The sequence below is a fragment of the Corvus kubaryi genome, unplaced genomic scaffold, assembly GCF_017639235.1.
Source record: "Corvus kubaryi isolate FWS band 111438036 unplaced genomic scaffold, C.kubaryi_AGA036_p1.0 split3-73, whole genome shotgun sequence".
NCBI lineage: Eukaryota > Metazoa > Chordata > Aves > Passeriformes > Corvidae > Corvus > Corvus kubaryi.
In genome coordinates, this window is record NW_024582091.1 from 29,195,643 (window position 1) to 29,209,941 (window position 14,299).

The window sequence follows — 14,299 nt, forward strand, 5'->3', positions numbered from 1 at the left end:
ACAGTGTTGTCTCTGACATCCAAGTTAATTCTGTACTTCGTTTTAGCATAGCAGCACAGTGTTCCTGACCTGCTAGCAGTGTGAATCCACCTGCCTCACAGCAACCCATCCCCAAAAAGACTGTACAGAGTCAGACAGGCCACCTTCAATTCTACGGCGTACTTTTAAAAGGCAAATCATTGGGGCCTGCTTAACATGCAGGTCTCCTGCGGCTGCTGGCACTGTTTCCCTACCGTGCGACTGCGACCCTCCCTGTGGCACAAGTTTCTTCAGAGCCGGACAGTCAAGGACCCACCCAGACAGAGAGATGCCCACAGCATACTTTAGAAAAGTCCTGTTTAATTCAGCCCATAATTGTAACACACAAAAGCTGGCGCAGGTTAACCATGTGGTTTGCAACCCTGCTTGGAGATACCCCCTCAGAAGCGGGTTACAGGACCGAGAAGCCCAATCATGACCCCAGCTGTGCTGAAGGGGCTGGACGGGTCAAGCGGGAGTGCCCGGCCCCACTCGTGTCCGCCCCCGCGCAGACACCCTGCGGCGTCCCCGCGCCCCTTCCCGCTGTGGCAGCAGGAGCGACGCCGGGGAATTAGCCTGCAAACGGGAAAATAATCCTCGAGAACATACACGTATATACGAGTGTGTATATCTATATATGTGCGCATGTACACGCCTTGACAACTTCGGGGGCTCGCAGGCGATGCTGGGGGCTGCATGGGTTCGGGGAAATCCCACGACCCCGGTGCAGCACTCCAGAGCGGCGGTGGGTGAGAGAAGCAGCACTCGGCGAGGAGAGGGGGCGGCAGGGCCGCGCCGGCCCCTCGGTCCACGGCAGGAGGAGGAGATACCCCGAGCGGCAGCCCAATGGGAATAGTGGCGCTTCCCCTTCTCCCGTTTCCTCTCTCCACCCCCAGCCCCAGGCCGGGGAGGCGGGAGGCAGCAGCGCTGCAGCCCGGCCACCGGCGGGGCACGGGGCCAGAGGCAGCCCCGCACGGCCCCTTCTCCGCCTCCGCAGAAACACCTGCGGGGGGAAGGATGCCGGGAGGTGGCCGCCCTCCTCCGCGGGAGCGCGGGCTGGCTCCGGAGCCGCCCCAACGAGAAGGAGGAGGAGGAAGAGGAGAGGAAGAGAAAGGAGCAGGAGGGAAGTGGGGAAGTTGTGCCTTGCCCTCCCCGCCGAGAGCTGGAGCCATGGGCCCCGCCGGGGGGGCGCGGGCCGCCCCCTCGCTGCTGCTCTCGCTGCTGCTTGGAGCCTCGGCCCCGCTCTGGCTGCGGGCGGAGACGCTGGGTGAGTCCGGAGCCGGGCGGGGAGGGTCGGCAGCGCGGCCCCGGAGGCTCCCCACGCTGGGGACGAGCCGAGGGGTGCTGCGGGCTGACCCCGCCGGCCTCGCGAGCGTAGCCTGAGCTGCTCTGAGGACTGTATATAGCTGACCTGGTTAATCCTCGCCGGGTTTATCCCTGTGTCTGAGTAGCTGCGAGATTAAAGTGGTAACCAGCCTTACGGCAAATGTATACTATGACTTTCTTGATCTTTGTTAAATAGGAATTTTTTTTTTTTTTTTTTAATTAATAAGTCAGTTAAGCGGCGAAAAAGTCTCCGGCAAGTTGCGTGCAGCAGTCAGGGAGAGGCCACCTGGGCGCCCGGCTGCGGCCGCGCCTCGTCAGCCCCGGCGGGAGCCCCGGGTGCGGCGGGAGGCGCTCGGTCACCGGCAGCACCGCGTCTGCTCCGGCCAGGGCTGGGGCTGGGCCGGCAGCCCCTGTCCCACGGCTGCGTACAGGCAGCTCTGCTCTTCTACTGCCTCGGTGAGAAAGTGAAATGCCCATGCTCGTGCCTTGCCAAAATTTCGTAGGAATCTCAAGGAAATGTTACGAGCCTTTTTGTGATAGTGCAGTTTGTTGCAATTAGGGTGCGGGTATTATTCTCTTTACCCTGTGTTTTTAAGCTTCCTGTGTAAATTACCAGTACAGCTGACATCTCCGACCGCGGAGTTGCAACCTCTTGGCTGTTGCATTGCATGGCCTGATGCATCCGTCTTAGAAGACTTCACTAGCAGCTACAGATAAAATAGTTAATACTGGAAACTAAGTATCATAATGAGCTTGACAATGCATTCAGATAACTTAAAAGTCCCGTATTAATGTTCCGACTTGGCTGCAAATCCCAGAACCCAGTGCTGTGCATTAGCATTGTATACATGCATTGGCAGAAAGTACTTCGGCTGATTTATGCCTGTTCTTCGCATAACCTCCTATTAACAGAGATTTCTGATAAGCATCTCCACAAAAGGGAGAAGCTGGTATGGGTCGTGTTGCCACTTGCCAGCTTCATGGTAGCTTTGCTGTTCTGTCCTCAATGTGCTGGGATTCCAATTTGATGTGTTCCAGGAAACATATGTATCAAAGAAAAAACATTCCCTTAATCCCCTCTTTTCATCGGTATTTTGAGGGGGTTTTGTTTGATTTCTCTTTCACCAATGTTTGTCCCTCACTCAAGGACATCAGGGAGAAGAAAGTCATTTGGGGAATGAATAATAGTAAGTCTGCTGGGGATTTTGGGGGGTTTTGGTGAATACAGTAACACAGTAGTAGTAAGTATGAACATCCCTTCTTGTCTGTATTCCCAAATTAATTAGTAAAAGCCCATTTGTTGTATTCATGTTAAAAATGTTTCTACTATCACATCAACATAATGGAGATATATATATATATATTTTTTTTTTTTTTTTTCTGGTTCTCTTTGGACCAAACTCAGATTTACAAGATAATCTGTCTAGTGTCTAGAGAGAAGAAAAGATGTTGATGCCTTTCATTTCTCCACGGGGGATGTTCTGTGTTTGTTTATTACTGTTACCCTATAAATTAGGGGCTAAGTGTTCTAAAGTCACACCAGAGGAGAAAGGAGATAAGGATAAGTGGATACAAATTTCCTGTTACACAAGCTTCTTGACTTGATTTAAAAGTTGTAATGGAGCAGGAGAAGTGCCAGAGTGAATCAGGCTCGAGTTTCAGATAATTCTGTGTCACCACTGGTGTTTCCCACCAGCTGGTTCAAAGAAAGATGTACTGGTTTAAGTATATTGATTTGAAAATACCTATTTTAAAAAATGAAGCATTATATTTTTCTGACTTCTCGTGAGCTGACTGCACAACATGCAGCCTTTACCTTCCTCTTATCTTTTTCTTGAGGGGTGCTACAGAACAGGGATGAAGCAGCTGTTATAGCTTCTGTTATTTTACTTCAGTTCCGAATTAAGGAAAGACCCCTTTTTTCACTGTAGCTCGGTTATTTCAGAGAATGGCTCATATCTGAGTGTGAGGGTGTTAGGTCCAGGTATCAGCACTCTTTCTGTTCTTGAAAATATGTTAAATGGGTGTGTTGTCTGAGGCCTCTATGAAAATGGAATTTTTATTGTCCATAAAATGATAATAAGAAAAGCTGAGCATTAAGGGAAACTATTTTAATTAAAAAATATTTATAGGCTTAGTAGGTCTCACCTGGAAACAAATGCTACATCTATGACTGTCCATGAGTAATATATAGCCTTGAGATTTATAATAAAAGGTAGTTCTTTTCTCTTTTTATTCTGCTCTGCACTGATCTCTTGGGGTTTCAGTTGCCAGGTCTTTGCTGACAACTACAAAATATACCTTGTTCCCTGTCTGCCAGAGTCACACAGCCAACCCATATCCTGGTATCTCTTCTAAAAACCTCCTCCAGCAGTTAGAACCCAAGGTAGAAAGAAGGCAAACCAGAATGCATTATCTTTGCCTTTCACTATTCCCTGATTTCCATTCTGGTGTTGTTGAGCAAGACCTTGAACCATGTAGTTGTGGGCAGCAGAAATCAGAGTTGAATCTGAGTCTTTCAGGGTTTTGACTCATTTTCTATCAGATTTCTGGCCAGTAGGACTTAAAACTGACCCGAAGGTGGTTTGTTTGTAGAACAGCATAAGAGGAATGGGGATTTTAATCTATTAAGTACAAGACTTAAGCTACTGCTCTTGCTCTACCTCATTTATTTTCACTTCCAATAAAACACAGCTATGAAACTAGTTCATGTGGGATTTGCAGATCAGCATCCAGGAGTGAGCTTTGCTTGCTGTATTCCTGGATCTGTTGACAGTTTCACCCAATGCCCAGTTGGAAGAATCGATGGGGAGTAGACTTTCATATGTTTTGAGGAAAGGCTGTTATTCAATGTGGCAACAGTGTATCCAGTAATTATGAGAGATTATGCCTGCTCTCAGGGGCTTGCACAAAACCCTTGCTGAAGAACACTGGTGTGATCATGCTAATCCAGTTTGTATGCCCATTTCCAGCAGTTTGAAATGCAGATCAAGATTAATCTTTCTTGTACCCAAACCCCCCACCCCCCGCTTCAGTTTCTGAATATAAGTGATTGGTAAATTTTCAGTTTGTTTGCGTTTTGTCCTTATGTCTGTTTCCTTCCTTGGCTCCCTCTCTCTTGCCTTGGGAATGCTGACTAGAATTGGTAAAGAGGGAGGCAACAGTTTTCCAGTTGCAGCTCATAAGCAATGCGTGTACCCACCACAAGAAAACTGCAATGTTTTCAGTCACACAGACTTTGCTATAAATAGCTCTAAGCTCTTCATAAGTACTTCTCTTTAGGTTATCAGGGGATGTATTTCAAACGAAATCAAAGACGGGGAGGCCAGCAGGAGTCTCACTGACAATGCAGGGAGAAAAAATGCTTTGGCAAAGTTGTTACCTGCATGGCTGTTGAATCATATTTCATGAAAATTATTTGTTGATTTGCATATGCAAAAATATATTCATTTATATTTATCAAAACTTTGTCACCTTTAGTCCACCTAAGTTACATAGGTAGCACAGTAAAAATTAGTTGGAAAAAATACCAACTTTGAGGACGGTCATGCTACTGTATAGTGATGCCTAAGGTACCTTTTCAAAAGTAGCTTAGCTACCAGGACTAGTATAGTTTTGAAAACCCATCTGAGCTCTCACACCGTGCCAAGAAGTGTGGTCCTGTGTGGTGGCAGGCACTGAAGTCCTCAGCATAGACATCACTATAGTTCGGGGCTGGCTGCATTGGATCAGATGCTCTCCTGTGGCATGTACTCATCAACATATGGGTTTGCACCATCTGCTAAGAATAAAACAAGCCAGACAAAATCAAAATAAAATCCTTCTGAGTGGATTCAGTGGAATGGTGTTGGATCCCAACTAACTGCAATAAAAAATATTAATAGCAATGCATAAGAATGAGCACACAACTTCCCCAAAAGGTTTAATTAGTGTTACAGCTGGGAATGGGAAACTTCAAACTGGGACAAGCTAATAGTGATGTTTAAATAAAAAAGGATAGTGGTTTGACTAGTTTTAAGAGTATACAGATACCTTCATTTCTGCTTTCAAAATAAATTACAAACTATTTAATTAAACTGATTTTTGTCTGTGAAAATTGTGTGAGTGCTAAAGCCACATTTTTGAGGTTGGCTGTATGCTTGTACATAGAGAGAGGCTGCCAGTAGTTTTGGTTAGGGTTGTTGATCCTGTATAATTAAGCCTGGGAGCTGAGTGTTTTGAGGAGAGGAAGCATTTTGGTCTTTTGTTGCCTCTCTCCCTGTCTCTTCTTTTGACAGAGCCAGGACTTGCCTCTCAGGATTTTCCTCCCAAGTCATGAAGGCTAAGTTTGGTGGTGGTGGTGTTCTCACCCTCTTCAAGCAAGATTTCCAGTCCCAGTGTGAGCATATTCATTATCTCCTGTCTCCTGAGGGGACAGGATTGCTGTCTGGTGGCAGCTCCATTCTGCTCCTGCCCATAGGCACAGAGAAGGATAAGTGCACCCATGCTGAGCAGTATTTGCCCATCTCCAAACAGCTTCAGTAAAGGTGTTTTCAAGCACCATGATGAGGGACAGGAGAATAAATGGGGAAAGAAGAGCAGGGCAAGGCTAGAAACCCAGTCTCCAGGCCTCCTACACTACCAGGGTGTTAATTTTTATATTTAGTATCATGCATTTCAGCCCAAGACACTTCTGTAATTATATTACTGTTCATCAGGCATTTAGTTAAGTTCTAAAACATTGTTTCTTCCCTCAGTTGCTGCAGAAACCTCATATCCATCACAATTTTATTCCATAATGTTCAAGCATCTGGCATTTCCACCACAAATTGTTCAACAATATTGGATTTCAGTCTAATGCTTTGACATTACAGTTGAAGTCATGTTGATGTCATCTTCCAGATGTTCATGTCCTCTGAATAAAAATTTTGTTTGTTTGTTTTATTTCAAATTACAAAAACACATGGGGGATTCTGGATGCGATCCCTCATGCTATACAAAGGCCTGTGTGTGTCCTGTCAGAAATCAAACAAAACTTTTCTTCATGGAGTAGCAGCAGAGACTTCAAAAAGCTGGAAACATAGGTGGATTTCTTCACCCACCCGAACAGAATGGCTTTGTTACATGCCTGAGCCTTGTTGTTGCAGCTGCACTAGCGGTGCAGAAGGGAGATGTGTGGCTTCTGCCTGAAACTTCTTGTATTTTGCTCTGGTGCCATACCAGTTCTGTGTTGGTGTGTTGTTTTGGCTTAATAGTCAGCAGTGCCTCACTTGTAAAATGAACTCATAAAAACAACAAAAAAAGTCCACGCTTTGTCCTCCAGGTATGCAAAAATATATTTTAACTTGTAAAATAAATTCAGGTATCCTGTGGGTCTCCCTCTGCTGGGATGCTTTAGCAGCGAGGTCCATGGCTCCCATTCGAGCTGTTGCCTTCCCTGTTGTCTCAGCTTTCTCCTAAAGGCAGGGGTTTGCATTATCCCATGTTTTTTGTGTCAGCATGCTACTGGGGAATTGAAGTTCAAGTGCCTCTGAGCTACTGAAGGCTTTTTGGGTGGTCGTAAGTGCTAGCACTTTCAAACCCAACGAGTCAGCACTTACTGATCTTGTAGTATTTTAGCACAGACAGAAGAGACATGGTTAAACTCATGGTCCTTGCTAATGCTTGTGTTTTGAAAATTAATCCACTAATTTTTTTTAGATGAAACTTAGTTGCTGTGTTTTGTAGGTGGAAAGCAAAATGAAACTGTATCAAAGTAAATCAAGCAGTTACACTGAGGGACTCACTCTTGGGTTGAGTGAAAAACTGTTCAGACCTTTCTGCTGTATCCTGTTTCAAAAGTTGAGAATATGATTGCTTAATACTACTGCTAATCAAAAAAATCTGGTCAAAATGGAATAATGGAGTTTAATTAATGAAGTGGTATACACAGGGTGGCATAACATATACTCCTCTCTGCTGTTTTCCACATCCATCAGCAAGCACCTTTTATATGTCTCGTTAACGTGTCACAGAAATGATGCTGTGGGTCACATGTGGTGCCACAGCCAACACTGTAGTACTTAAGTAATGATGTAGCTCCTTTCCTTTCCTTTCCTTTCCTTTCCTTTCCTTTCCTTTCCTTTCCTTTCCTTTCCTTTCCTTTCCTTTCCTTTCCTTTCCTTTCCTTTCCTTTCCTTTCCTTTCCTTTCCTTTCCTTTCCTTTCCTTTCCTTTCCTTTCCTTTCCTTTCCTTTCCTTTCCTTTCCTTTCCTTTCCTTTCCTTTCCTTTCCTCTTTCACAGCAACAATATGTAACCACAATGAACTGGGAAGATCACAAAAGTTTATGGAGCTTCTGTACCTTTTTGGTTAGTACTTTGAGGATGAGTATCAAGCAGGCTGGTTGTGTGACAATACTGACAAAAGGCATTTCTTGCTTTCAGTGCATTAGGTCAGAGAAGTTCTTTGATTTTTTCTTCATCTTAGTTCAGTTAAATTTTGCTTCCATTTCTACCAGAGTTGCAAGAAACCATTTGTTGTTAGTTTGCAATAACCATGGAGGAAATAGTTTCTTAGACACTGAGTTCACTGAGTCAAAAGACATTAAAAAAATTTGTTGTGCTGACAAATGACAATTATTGTTTCCCTCACAAATTTGTTTTCTCTTGAGATATTTGTTGCTTTACACCTTGGGGATAATGGGGTGTTTGTATAATTCACTTTGAGAAAAGTAGCATCCTTTCTCTTGTCCTTTCTTATTAATAAATTACATATTCCATCTAGGCGTACAGACATAAAAGGTGGATGCATGATTTTTCAAGTCAGGACAAGTTTGATTTCTAGAAAAAAAGACCATCCTCCATCATTGATAACTGTCTATCTTGCTTGACTTTATCACACTAACAAGGTAATTGCATATTGAAATAAGTGGAGTGTGTTGTTTCATTCTATCATGTTCAGCCATTTCCTTTTGCCCAAATTAAAACTGTTTTGAAATCTTGCCTTCCCACCTGCTACTGTAACTGGAACAGCTCTGCTTCAGCCTCTCCTTACCCTGGTGTCTCCGAATTTCCTGTCCCTGTGGGTTTGTCAGCCCTTAGCACTGCTGTGAATATTCCTATTCCTGTGCAACCCAATATTCGAGTCTGGCCTTGAGCTTGCAGCATATGTTTCCCACACAGTCCAAATTTGGTGCAATATACTGTAAGTTAATCTCCAGTAAAGCATAGCGAAGAGAAAAACCTGGGAAGAAAACAGATGGAGAAAGTAGAGCAAACAATTTGCATATATATGATATGACTCTTAGTTAAGATTAGCATTTCCTACTTTGCCTGAAAAGTCCTTAATAAAAATCCAACTTCATGTTTGCCTCAAATCAGCAGAACTGGAGGAGATGCCCTAATGGCAAAATGTCCCCTCAACCCAGGGACAGCCCAGCACAGGGTGGGAGGGAGCTCTTCTGCTCCAGCCCTGTGTTTTGACATGTTTCTGAGATGCTGTAGGCAGAGGGGCAGGGAAGAAACTGCTATCTGTGGGATATTTGCTTCTCATAGCCTGCATAGCCCTGAACCATCACCAGGGTCCCAAATGTGACTATCTTCCTCTTTATTTGTAGTCCTTCATGGTTCCTTCTGAGCATGCAGTTACAAGAAGTGCTTGGGAATGGACTTGGTGCCTTCTCTGCACTTGAGGTCCATAATATGGACATAATATCTCATAGTAATCATTTATTTATTTAGACGACAAAAAATCAGTTTTTCTTTTGCAAAAATGGGACTCTATGTTTAAGATTCCTCTGGAATTTCCATACGTGTGTAGCTCCATTCTCATATCTGTCCAAACTCACAGAACATTAAGATGTCGAGGTGGTCAATCACAGCAATATGCCACCTTCATGAAAGGAAAGCATTGAAAAATATTTAAATGCAGCTATGCAGTAAATAAAGAAATTACAAATCTCTTTTGTTTCAGCAGTTAAAAAGGCATAGAAGTTTTCTCACACCCACAAGCTCAAGAGTGCTGTATTTAGAGTGCTGAAAAGCAAATTCCAGTACTGAAGCTTGCTTCTCTGGCAGGCTACATTTGGGTATACTGCCTAAGTCCTGGAAGCAGTGACTAAAACATACTTATTTTTGACATGTACTCTGGTACTGTCTGTCTTTTACAGATTGCAATGGAACTAGATGGTGGTTCACATTTGTGTTAGTGTAAGTAAGACTTTACTACTTGTTCAGGTTTCAAACCTGCATGCTGAGTGCAAAGTTCTCTCTTAGTGGACATGCCTTCCTGTTGATAGAAGAAGTTGCTTATAAGGAGATTTCTGCTTTCTCTTGACCTTTTAGCAGCTAAATAAATAAAATCACAGATCTTCTTAGGTTTTTGTCTTTGTGAACTTCTGCAAAGGTGAGAGAGGTTTCTGGGGTAGTAAAGGCTGCTCAGGTCAGTTGTAGAAATCCTGCAAAGTCACTGCCATGTAGGTCAGCACAGCTGGAAAGATTTCCCTGGCTACTCCCAGATGGTTGTGCTGCAATGGCTAAAAACCTCTAACTTTGAGAAATGGTAGTATGGGTGTAAGTTACGTTGCTAGATAAGACATTCAGAAGGGTTGTCAGAATTTTTTTCTATACTTGGTGATGGCAATCCAACTAGTTACCAAAATAACTTTTCGTATGTTTGAGGCAGAGCATCTCCTGAGGCTGGCTGCAGGGGACACCCTGAGGAAAGCCAGTTCCCAGCCACAGCCTGAATGGCTGCGGGGGTGATTGCAGCTGGGCATGTGGTGGGAATTTGTGGTTTATGGAACCACCGCAGAACCAATTGGAGATCATTTGCTTCTTTCTCATTTCTACTTTAAGAGGGACATTACAGTAAATAATGTCTGTGAAGAGGAGGGAAAAACATGCTGTGATTTGTTTGACCTTCTTCTGTTTTTGCATTCCTTTGAAGTTGGTAAGTAAATAATTTGGGCAACAAAATCAGCACTCCACAGTGTTCCTTTGTTTCTTCTGCTGCTCTACCTTCCCTTCCTGCTCTTGGACCTCCTGCCAGACACCACTTGGTTAGCTTGGGCAACAAAATAAGTGTCCTCAGGAACTGCAGCAGCACCGAGGATAAAATGTTTCCTGACTTCTTAATGGAGTTAAATTAAAATACAACTCAAAATGTTTATGTACTATTTGTTTTCCCTTTTGCAATAGGGCATACTGTGAAGTGGGGGACTTCTTCCCTTAAAAAGATATTAATAATAATTTAAAGGCCATGGAAGATGACAATTACTGCTTTTTTTTTTTTTTTTCAGATGATTATAGACTTGCCTTAATTTTTAATGGTTTCTTTCATTATTTGAAAATAGTTTTTTCTGTATCCACAAAATATTGTGAAGGATGTAAAGCTGGACTTCTGAAAAAGTCCTGCTGTGGATTTGTACACTTTTGAAGTGGGGCTCAGCCAGTTACTTGGCTGGTGTAAATGGCCTCTGCCCTGAATCCAGTGGCTTGTGAAATCCCCAAATGCATGGTTATTTCCCCCCTCTGCCTTCCCCGTGTGGCTTTGGGCTCCAGCACTGCTGGGGAGGAGGGCTGGGGGTTCTCACCTGCCCAGCAATGCCTCAGGTCTGTTCTATTGCCCTTTGTTTGAGCTCACTGGCAGGAAAAGCACAAAGTTCTGGCATCTGACATTCTCTGTGGAAGTGACGGGTTTATGTTCCAGTTGCAAGGAGGTGTCCCTTCTGTTATAATGGCACAGTAAAGAGCTGATGCTCTTGACCCAGGTTTGGCAGCAGAGAGGTTACAGATGAAGCACTTAACTCTGCATTTTACTCCATCACCTCAGAAAGCAGTGAAGGCACGAACAGCCCCCCCCCCCCCCAGTTGTGTTTGCAGCATGCATGATTCTGTTAGTGATGAAGGTTAAAGGAGCTGTATGAAAACCTAAAGTGTTTTCAGACCACATCAGTGGATTTGGATGGCACCTGGCAAGTAAACTTGGGTTTTCTCTGTCTTTTCTCCTATCCCATATGAGCAGAGAGGGCACAGGTTTGACTGGAAGGAGTTGATTTCTTTTTTAGATACATATCTTTTCTTATGCATAACTCAAATCTTATTTCAAACACAGATGCAAAACTCCTTGACTCAGTTATTATTGCAGCTTTTAATAAGCTGGAGTTATTACTTCAGTGAAAGCGATGTGGAAGATGAGACAAATCTCTTCTTCTTGTGGGGCTTCTCATCAGAGCTCTCAGAGCCATAGGCTCGACTCAGTGGTATTTTGTTCATTTTGACTGTGCCCATTTGCTGCAGTGGCTCTTCAGAAAATGCTAATTTTTTGGGCTGAATTCAGAATTAGGTATTCAAACTCAGTTTTCTGCTCTCTCCTTGCGAAAGAAGAAGGAATGGAAAGGAAGGACAGGCCACGAGCATCCAGCAGCTCTGCTTTCTGTCCTGCATGTGGAGTAGGGGGAGCTTGCCTCGTCCCAAGAACCCCCATGAAGGTGGCCTTCAAAGGGATGTCAAACTGGGAGAGAGGAGGCGGGGAGGAGAATAAGGGTGCTTTGGGGGACTTCATCCCAGCAGAAAGAGTGGGCAGCCGAGGGACATCAGGTAGCAATACTCTATAACCAGGGAGACCAAGTGGGAAATGCTGGGGCCCCACAGGCCTCACCCAATGGAATGGAAGAGGGCAGCCAGCCACAGGCCGAGTGCGTGATCGTGCCTAGGTATAACACGTATTTAGCACTGGAGTGAGTCCAAGGGTGTTAGAATTGCTTCGTGAGGGTGAATCAGAAGGATGAAAAAGGCAGCTGTTTGCTGCCAGGATATTGTAGCAATGCTTTTGAAAATGCTTTGATGTCATACTCTGTAACTGTTTTGTAGTTGGCCGAATCAACATGTTTCTGAAACTTTTTATATTACTTGTTTCAAAAACTGTAGCCTTTTCCCTATCGCAGAAGGGAATACGCTGAGTGGTTGGATGAAGGCACTGCATGCATCCACATGTGTGTGCAACCAAGGGGTGGAAAAGCCCAGGGAGCAGAGCAGTGAGACACCATGGCCCAGCTTGTGTGCTGGGCCTAGGAAGGGATGGAAGGACAGAGTCGGTCCAGTCAGGTGGTTCTGGGTGACAGTAGGGTACCTGAAGGAACCAGCATCATTTTCAGGGATCTCTGCGCTGCTTCTGGCACCACCACCATTTTGCTAAAGTCCCAGTATCTGTTAGGGGCTGTGTCCCAGGCAGCTCACAGGATGGGGCCAGAGCTTGTTTGTGGGCATTGATTTCATCACCTCTGTCTTTCCTGGGCAGGTTAGATCCTGGAGGGGGCCCTCCTCCCTGTGTGCCAGCAGCCATGGTCAGACCCAGCCCAGACACAGGGATACTTCTCCACCTTGTCCCACACGCATCCATCATACGTGTGTCTGAGCATGGGAATACCTGCCAGCCGCCAGGTATCTCCCCTTGCCCTCTCCACAGGCACATGTGCTGGTGTCTTCTGGTGGGGTCTCAGGTTTGGGTTTACAAACATGCACTGCTCTTGGCGAGCACCATGTGAGAGAGGGCAAGGCGTGAGTAGTGTGCCCACTGCTGTGGCAGAAGGTGCCAGTTGTGGTTCTTGCTTCCTGGGGAGCTGTTTCCATTGTCTGCCATAAGAGATTATTTTTATCTCTGGTAAACAGCCTTAATTCCAGTGCTGTGTGATCTTCGGTACAACCTGCATGTAGGCCTACAGGTGGTCACCCATGATTCAGAGATCATGATCTTGGTCTTGATTCAAATGCCCGTGGGAACTTGTTCTACAAAACATGTATGATGTGTTTTCAATAACTCCTGATGCTGAGGAGAGATTTTATTAAATCTAAGTAGGTTTAGATTCTCTGGTTGTTGAGTACCTTGGGCTCAAATATGTTGCTTTGCTTCTGTCCAGTGAGAAGTGATGAAACGTGGATATCTGAGGCAAGGCTGCCAGCTTCTTGCCAAATGGGGTGATAGAAAACAGTTCTCAGAAGTAATGATAAGTGACAATTTAGTGTCAGCAAGAAATTCTGTGTCAAACTGACTGGTTAAATAAACATGTTTCCATCCAGAAGATCTGTGCCTATAGAAAAGAGTGTGACATCAGGTGTTTAAACCATGGTTTTCATAAGGATGAGGAGTTGTGTTTTCAGCTCCCTGTATTTGAAGTTTGGCCAACACATTTCTACTGAAAATCAAATTTTCCCATGGAAAATAATAAGAACAAAACTAATGGCAGTATTGTTCACATTTTACATTTGAAAATGTGACTAAGGACATGCTTTGAATTCCTTACAAGTTGCCTCCATTTCTGAGCTCATTATATAGTGATATTTGTGAGTTTTTTACTAACATTTAGTCATTAATTCGCTCTTTGAATTGTCAGATCCTGAGCTTTATTCTACCTTCCCTCTATACCTTCTGACTCCTTCCCTAGGGTAAGTTTTCCAGCAAATTTCAGTGTACCAGAGCAAAGAAAAATCTTAATCTTGCTGAGAAACTCAGAATTCAGAGCTGCAGCCAGCCTTCTCTGTAAGAAACAATAGTTACTAGGACTTGGTCTGACTTCTTGGACATCACTTTGGTTCTTGTCGCAAACAAGCTTCTATCATTAGTTTTTCCTTTGTGGCAGGCAGGCAGAACTGAGGCAGCAAGGGATGTTATAGGTGTAGGCTGATACTGAGCATTCCTCTCACCAGCTGCAGTGTTTGGATGGCCATGCTCCACCAGTGAAAAGTCAGAAAATAGCATTTATGCTTTCTTAGCTCAAAAGATGTTCTGGTGTTAATGCTCTTGCTCAAAGACAGATTTAACAAAAAAAAAAAAAAAAAGGAGTTTCCCTGGGAACAAGACCTTGTATAACCTTGAAGGAGGAGGATGGCAGGCTGAGGTCTCAGGCACAGTTTTCCCTGTGCACTTTCTGCAGAAATATAAGGCTCTGTGACCTGGACAGTCATCAAGGTCTTATCATGATAACAGGGTCTTTACAGT

At 44.4% G+C, this 14,299-nt stretch overlaps 1 protein-coding gene across 1 annotated transcript in view; it reads left to right on the forward strand.

Moving 5' to 3' along the window:
• Window positions 1-849: 849 nt before the first annotated feature.
• The window catches only part of DCBLD1 (discoidin, CUB and LCCL domain containing 1), a 47,321-nt gene continuing 33,871 nt past the window's right edge, over window positions 850-14,299 (forward strand). Inside the window, exon 1 of the mRNA XM_042017355.1 lies at window positions 850-1,285. Within this exon, the coding sequence (XP_041873289.1) occupies window positions 865-1,285 (421 nt within the window). The 5' untranslated portion in view covers window positions 850-864. The remainder of the gene's footprint in view (window positions 1,286-14,299) is intronic.